Source organism: Agrilus planipennis, unplaced genomic scaffold (assembly GCF_000699045.2).
Source record: "Agrilus planipennis isolate EAB-ADULT unplaced genomic scaffold, Apla_2.0 scaffold206, whole genome shotgun sequence".
NCBI classification, from domain to species: Eukaryota; Metazoa; Arthropoda; class Insecta; order Coleoptera; family Buprestidae; genus Agrilus; species Agrilus planipennis.
In genome coordinates this window covers 428,885-437,337 of record NW_020438979.1, presented here as the reverse complement: position 1 = coordinate 437,337, position 8,453 = coordinate 428,885, and the positions used below count along the sequence as shown (strand labels likewise).

Genomic DNA, 8,453 nt, shown 5'->3' with positions numbered 1-8,453 from the left:
ACGATTTTCCTGCTTTTCCATTTTTACGAAAACCACAGAGGCGTCTTGTTCAGCGTGCTGTCAAACCTACACTAGCAAGGAGATCGGGCTGAAACTATAGCTACAAGCTATTCAAGGATGGTACTATAGAATGTCACCTCAAGGTAGGCCTAGTGGCGTCATCTCTTGGTTAGGCCGGAAACTTATCAATCCACCCTCGTAATAGTTAACTTTTACCTGACGGTTGTTCAAATTTACACACGGAACAATTATTCTTCAAAAAATGACCATATACCAGACAACTTCATTAAAGAGGCATTAAAAGCAACCGATTTTGTCTTTTATTAAAGAATAGCAGTGCGCTTGTGACCTTATGTCTGATTTTTCTTCACTTTTCGTCAATTTTACCTAAACCTTTAGCTTGTTTCAACAAATTATTTATTACTCAATCTTAGCAAAGGTTTTGACCTCGTCGGTCATTATCAAGAGTACAAAATTGTAACTAAAACGTTTCATGGGTGCATTCACCCACGAAAGCTTAAGTATTATTAATTAAATAAAATTAGAAACGTTGTCTAGCAGATGGTCATTCTTGTTTGAGTAAGATTTTATATTTACTTTTTATTTAAAACAGGAAACTGTTACATGCAGGAAACAACATATGAAGACGGTGAGGAAGTAACGGCGCAGTGCTATAAGTGTGTGTGCGACGATGGATCCATGACTTGTACAAGTATCGACCCTATAAAGTCGTGCCCAGAGTTGACTTGTTCTGCTGATGAACAATTTTCTGTACAAGGTCACTGCTGTAAATTCTGTCCAGGTTAGATTATGTCCCTAAAATTACCTATTCGTACCTGTCTTGTCTGGGTCTAATAATTTCAGTCGCTTCCTTTATAACCCTTGCTTCAACTGGCGCGACAGCGCTTCAAAGAACCATCATTACTATTTCTAATATACAATAAATAATAATCAATCCATACATTTACACTAACAGAACAAATTACACCATTTGTTTGATGACCCATTTGCGTCAATTACATGTTGGGTAAACAATAAAGTAATGCAAATGGACTATCGAACCGATTGACTGTTGTTGTTGTTACCATTCCAAAGTTACGTTACCAATAGAAACTTTTTAATGGACCTTATTTAAATTGCCTTTATTTATATCTGATGCAATAATTACACATAATTACATGTTTTTATTTTTGATTGTCAAAATGAAAAATGCTTATGTACTAATAACTAAATGGCTGCTTAACAATCTACTAACAATTCCTTTGTGACCTAAATGTCTAACAGGTGTGGACTATTGCGCTAAAGGCCATACATGCCATGCTAACGCTTCATGTGTCAACCTTGGGACGACTTACACTTGCAAATGCTTTGATGGGTTTCGAGCTGTTACAAAAGATATTTGCGAGGGTACGAGAGTTTTCTTCATGATCATTTATCTCAAATTTGACCAAATCCATTAACCTTATCCAGTTCATTTTGTTACCATCACTCTTTTGTTTTGGCAAATTGGATAAACGCAAGCAAAAATGAATTTGGTCAAACCGATAAATCATCTGGAATTCTCTTTTGGCAAATCTGAATGTTCTCTTGTTTGGTAGATGTCGACGAATGTCAACAAGAGGGTGGTTCCGACGGTCACTATTGCCAATTGAATACAAAATGTGTCAACACCCTGGGATCTTACGTTTGCGAATGTTTAAAAGGCTATCGCAGAGTAGATGCTTACAATTGCGCAGAAATCAACGAATGTGAAACATCTTCTCACGAGTGTGACATTAACGCAAACTGCATCAACACTCAAGGAAGTTACTATTGCATTTGCAAGAACGGTTACAGTGGAGACGGATTCCATTGTGAACGTAAGAATAAATATTGAAATTAATAAAGAATAGTTATGTTTTAATATAATTTTGGTAAAGGTGTAGATCCCCACCCCATGACCTTGATGCTCTACAACATATTATAAGCTCAAGGTCATCTGGAGGGGGGTTAATTTCATTGTGGTTCTTACGGTAGAATATTAATTACTACCAATACATAATTTATCTCTGAAATATTTCTTATCAACCTGAATTTTCACATTTCCATTTTTGATGGTCAATTTTACTTTTGGACTGACTCTTGATGGCGTAATTTTTGTATATTCTAAACATTATTAACCAATAAGGTCTTTATTTGATCTATCCTTCCAACGTTTCTATCGTCTTCTTGCAGCTGTTTGCAGTCAAAGCTGTCTGAACGGAGGTTACTGCAAAAGTCCGGAAAAGTGTGCTTGTCCAGTGGGTTACACAGGTCCCCATTGCGAAAGGGACTTGGACGAGTGTCTAACTAACGAGCACAAATGTTCAAACACCTCCGTTTGCGTCAATAGACTTGGCTGGTACCAGTGCGAATGTAAACCAGGATACGAGACCACCCCCTCAGGATCTTCATGTCAAGGTCAGCGAATGCTTTCCGTATCTAACGCTCTTATTCCACAATTCGATTTTACAGATATAAATGAATGCGAAAGACACATCCACTTATGTCATCCTTCGGCTGAATGTGTGAATACCGAAGGAAGTTACATGTGTCAGTGTCCACCTGAAGGGAGTCCTGATTGCAAGCTGTCATGTATGTTCGAGAATCAAGAAATTCCGCACGGATCTTCGGTTCTGCCGAAGAACAATTCGTGTCAGCGATGTACATGCAGCTATGGAGTGGTGACATGCAGGGACCCCACATGCAATTGTTCCATACCAGGAATGGCGCAGAATCCGTGCTGTCCACAGTGTAATCCGGAACTCGCTTGCAGACACCAAGAGCTACCGGAAGTTCTATTGATGCACAACGAAAAGTGGTCGTATCAATGTCAAACATGCGAATGCCTGTTTGGCGAGATCGACTGCTGGGATTTGGCGTGTCCGCCATTATCCTGCGATAATCGCGTTCAATCGCCCGGAGACTGTTGTCCTCATTGTGACGATCCCTGTTTCTTTGGGAACGTGTCCGTTTCAGGCAAACCGTGTACTTATTTGGACAGAACGTATGACTCAGGGGCGCAATTTATCGATCCCCACAATCCCTGTTCCTCGTGCAATTGCAAGGTAGGTGCCATTTTTTTCTAATCGGTAGTCGTTAGTAAATTCGATAACTAAATGTAACGTTAACTATTTGTTTACTAAAATTTTACTAATCAGTGACCAAGTACTTTTGTTTTTTAAATTAATAACAGTGCTTGTGCAAACTAGAAACATAACCGTTATAATGCTAGGGCCTTATTTGTGCTCCATTTTCATCGACTGATACCTACGATTTTGATGCTTGTTTTTCTACTCTTTTGTCATCCTAATTTTTGAATTTTAAATGTTGCTAAAAGCGTCAAATTAAATTGTTTTCTCAACTGTTCTTCACTAAATTTTTCCCATACATGGTGTTTCATTTATTCATTTCAAATATGGTGTCGGGAGTTAATTCAATATAAATCTATTTTTTGCCGTTTAGGAGAAAATCATCCATTACAGAAATTAAGAACACTAAGACTCTTTCTCAAATTACCTTGCCACATTCACTGTACCTACAATATTGTATTTGGGGCATTTTGAAATTATCAAATATTTCTACAAAATCGAATGTTCTTTACTAGAATCGTTTACCATTTTTTACGCAAAATTTTCATTTTGTTGATGAAATAATTCAGATAAAATGAGTAGGTAGTAGAAAAACAAACTTTCAATAAAAATAGATAAAAGAAAACTGACGATGGTAAGATGATAAAGTGATAAAATGAGTTGGGTGATATTGATGACGTACAATTTTGGATTTGCACTGCGTCATTTTGCCTGTTGCCAACGGATGCATCGTCCTTGATCACACGGGACATCCCCCGAAACTGTTCCGATATAGCGGATTTTTGAAAAGCGGAAGAACCTTTTCTTGGGTTGTGAACAAATTGAGGCGGTGCAAACCCAAAACGATGGACTTCACCCTACCTCAAAGCTATCCAAATTGTTACATCGTTACACCATCAACAGTTTTCTTTTGCTCCAACAATCCCTAAACGTCTGTAAATTATTTAATTTTACTTCTACGTCTGTGCAACACCATGGCATGGCTGATTGCAGCATAGCGCTAGGCTAGCTAGGCCATACTAACAATTAACACTTAATTCCCTTCCAGGTGCCGTTCTGCGCCCCACTGGTGAGCAATGTCGCGTGTTGTGTGCATCGGTAAACACACCACTCTAAATACACTAATAACTCTCTATTAACAACCTGATATACACACCTGTAGTAGTGTAATTTAACTGTTGTTGTTGCTCGAATTTAATGAAAAAACACCACCTCCATAATACTTTTATTATTATTAGTATTATTACCTATATATTGAACGTTTTAGTAGATTTTACCTGTAGATGTAAAAACCAATAATTTCCCAGAGCACACTATAGATGTGTATTGCCAGTGTTAGTATTCAAAATGCATGACATTAGATGTGTGTGTGTCTCTGTTTATAATAAACGAATGTGTGTGGAATTAGCATGTGCATACTCTTTTTTTTTGACAATATTTCGTAACAATAATATCGTATTATATTACATTTTAATCTAATAGTACCGACATATAAAAAAATTGAAATTATTAATGTTCTGTTAATGAATGAACACAAAATTTTACATTTCTCTACGTCTCTATCACTTCATTTTATATCAAATAATTGGATTTAACGTTTTATAAAAATCTGATAAGCTTTCATTTGTTTTAGCCGTTACAGTAATATCATTTATTGTAATCGCTCTTTTTATATTCTTCTAATTTATCGTAATTTCGAGAAAGGTAATAATGGCCCCGAATTAGCCAATTCTTTTAATGCATATTTAAACATTTTAAGGCAATTATAGTTGAACTAATTGCTTATTATCAATAATTGAAGATACATAAAAGGTATAACAACCGTGATTGTCAATTTTTTAATTTTAAATTGCACCATTTCACGGAAACGAATGATTTAGCAAAGCACAAGATTTTTACTCATGAATCTGTGACGTACGTTCAAATGAACTAAAGTGTGGCCGATTTGTGTTTGCAGGATGGGAAAATTTGCTGCAGCTTTAATTCCGACAATTGTACTAACGATAATAGACCAGTGGGATTCGACAGGGTGGTTTCCGGCCCAACAGCCGTGGCCGAACATTCTCGCGCCTCTGCGTCGAACAGTGCTAAGACTCGAATTAATTACAGTGACAATATTAGACAATTACATAGTGACTCTGTCAAGAGTGTTAAGACTGAGATCTCTGGGGATTAGTCTTTGGAAACAGTGGGTCGACTTTACATTCCTACAAACTACTGAGAAGATGAGTAGCACAAATTAAAAAGAAAACAATGAAAAAGTTATTATCTAATTTAAATTAATACAAGCACACACACACACAAAAAACACATACGAATACACTGCTTCGTAGGCAGACTTTACTAGTGCCGTCTTCCTAGTAAGAACATTGACTACTATTACTACTACTACTACTACTACTACTACTATTACTTCTACTACTACTAATTAATAACACAGCTGATTAGCGCTTGATTATATTGAAATTTTGTGCTTAAATGAAAGAAGAAAAAAAAAACATTTTGTTAATGTATGACTACTTATAAAATACTTAAAAGAAATATGTTACAAACTCAAAGACAATAACGACAATTTTAAATAGTGGCATTATTATAATTATTATTATTACGATGTAAGAGAAAAACTTGATTGTTGAAAAAATAATAATGATAATATTATATTTGTGTATCTTGTGCAACTCTAGTCAAATTGATGCTTGCTAGGACGTATTTTAAGCTAGTTCACCAATAATGACACGACTTTGCGCTTCTAATGAATACTTAGATAAATAAACAAGTCATAAAAAAAATAGTAACTATAAAATAGAGCAAAGATAAAAAAAGATAAACGTTCCTTTAGATGGTACTTCATTTAACGTAATAATTTAGCTAGGATATGAAATTTTTATAACCACGCGTTTTTACGGTAATTTCTTTAGTAATCTATTCTTAAAGATAATAAATACCAAAAAAAAAAATATTTTGTTTGGTTTTTGTGCACTATCGTGCAGAAACTAATTGAGAAAAAATGGGATGAGGACAATATAATCTAGTTAATGTGTATTTTATTATTTCTCAAGGAAAAGATGATAAATTGAGATAACTGTGCAAGCTATACTGCAATGAACATTCATCGCAGTATCGTATAATTTAGTTGCCTAAAATATCTCACAGTAATTAATAAATGCAAAGCTTAATAGGTTTCACTAAAAGTAATTTATTCAAAAGTCTGATACTTAAACAGTATCAATTCCTAAAATTCTTCGAAAACGAATAACGTAACCGTGGAATTGGGCCAGGTTTATTAGTACCTACTTTTTTTGTTGATGAATCTTAAACCAAGTGTTTTGGTTAAACTAAATTTTATGATTCTGATCCTAATTTTTTAAGATAAATGATATGGCCAAGTCAAAAAGTTGATTAATATTATTCGGGTATATGTTGTAGATATCGTGTAAATTCTCAGTTTAAATTTCAATCTGTTCCAAGAATGTTCGAATCTTACAGCATTGTTACGTTTTCATTATGGTATTTTTTGAAATTACTCAAACTTTTACAAGAGGCCTTATTGACTACATAGGTAGATATGCTTGTTATAGACTAATTTTTAAAAATAATGTTTTTAAATAAAGCACATTCTAGATAATATCAAATGTAGAATCTATCGTTCGTATACATGGGTATTCTAGATAGTTCAGGTATAAATCAATAAAAAAATTAAATTAAATTAAATTCGGATAGCAAGTTTTCTTCAAATCACGTTATCTTATAAAGTAAGCGAATACATAAATAAATAAATCATTGTCATGTATAGTACAAATTTTTAGTAACAAAATCTCTTGATGATCATGTCTATTGAAATGCATTTATCGACGATGTATGTACGGCATTTTTGAGAACTGTTATTGGTGATCTGACTTAACACAAATACGTTTCGCTAGGCTACCTGTGGCAAGCTTTATTATGAAGATGATGATGATGATGATAATGATGACGATGGAAATGTATTACTTAAAGTTACGTATGTTTAAATGAAAAGGCATATCTAGCTAAAGGGAAAAAAATTATTGCAATATTAAAATTGTGATATTGTTGAATGAGACTAATTTCATTTTTAATTTTTCCATTATTACTTAATAAATATCTCTGTAAATTAGTTCCTCCAATCGTCCAAAAAATTGGGACATTTTAGGGTCGTACGTGTCAGTGGCTTTGACAAAAGGAATATTAATACCTAATGTTATTATTAATAATTATTGTAACTGTAATAATTAATAACAATAACGTTCTCCACCACTTTACGAAGTAACATAGCACAAAATAGAGCTACAATAATAATTAATAAAGTTGAAATAAATTAACTTTTGTAATATTGTCAATTTTAAAAGGGTGTTCCACATAATGTTGAACAACGAATTTTTTTATCATACCTTATTCAAAAAAAAGCGCGCGTTTTTCATTTAATGCATTATTTATGTGTACTTAATAACGAATACATAAGTAGTTAGGTGTTATCTTTTTTTATTGCTCATCAATTGATACGTCACGTTAGTGTCTGTATAAGTACTACATAATTGTAAATGTAATAATTTTAATTTTTTACCAAAGAGCTCACTGTAATAGTGTACTGTAAATATAAAAGGATGTCGCTAAATTTGTATCTATTTATGGAATTTAGTTTACTATTATTATTATTAATTATCATTAGTATAATTATCTATTAATTATTATTATGATTATAACGATTATTATCATTACCACCTAATGCAGAACTGGTAAACGTAATAAAGGGCTAAAAAGTTTCTAATAGCGTAGAGCACATACTGTACTAACTGCAAATCAGTATTTCATCATGTCTCATACTAGTCAACTAATGTCGATTCGTACCTAGCTTGGTTGGTCAATAGGTATAGGTACCTAATTATCTACAGCTTTTTATGTACACTGTACGTTTTTCGAGTTTATTCAACATCAGTTATTACCCTGTACAGAGGACATTGACATTGCTCTTTATTGTAAAAAATGTGTGCCAACCATTACTTTAAATAAATTATAACCAAAATATACTGCAGTTTACTCTCAAGAATTTCATAGAAAAAACATCAATACCAAATTCATTCAACAGTAAAAATTTTAGACATTGATTAATAATCTAGTTTCCATTTTCTTCCCTATTTTTGCCCTTAAAATTGTAGCGTAGAAGCAAAGCCAGATAGGGTAAGTAAGTTGTTCTGACTTTGCTTTTACTACAATCAATTAATAATACTTCTTTCTTAAGTCCAATATGATAAACATTTATTGTATTACTTTCGATTTTCTTATAGAATAACGTTTCAATTAATTTTATTATATTTTATATTTATT

General features: G+C 33.3%; 1 protein-coding gene across 1 annotated transcript in view; it reads left to right on the top strand.

The window, feature by feature from the left end:
* Positions 1-6,327, top strand: part of LOC108740390 (protein kinase C-binding protein NELL1) — a 76,227-nt gene extending 69,900 nt beyond the window's left edge. The window contains exons 4-10 of the mRNA XM_018474692.2: positions 580-802; positions 1,285-1,407; positions 1,599-1,859; positions 2,215-2,439; positions 2,494-3,086; positions 4,159-4,208; positions 5,068-6,327. Coding sequence (XP_018330194.1) covers positions 580-802; positions 1,285-1,407; positions 1,599-1,859; positions 2,215-2,439; positions 2,494-3,086; positions 4,159-4,208; positions 5,068-5,353 — 1,761 coding nt within the window. The 3' untranslated portion in view covers positions 5,354-6,327. The remainder of the gene's footprint in view (positions 1-579; positions 803-1,284; positions 1,408-1,598; positions 1,860-2,214; positions 2,440-2,493; positions 3,087-4,158; positions 4,209-5,067) is intronic.
* The last annotated feature ends 2,126 nt before the right edge of the window (positions 6,328-8,453 follow it).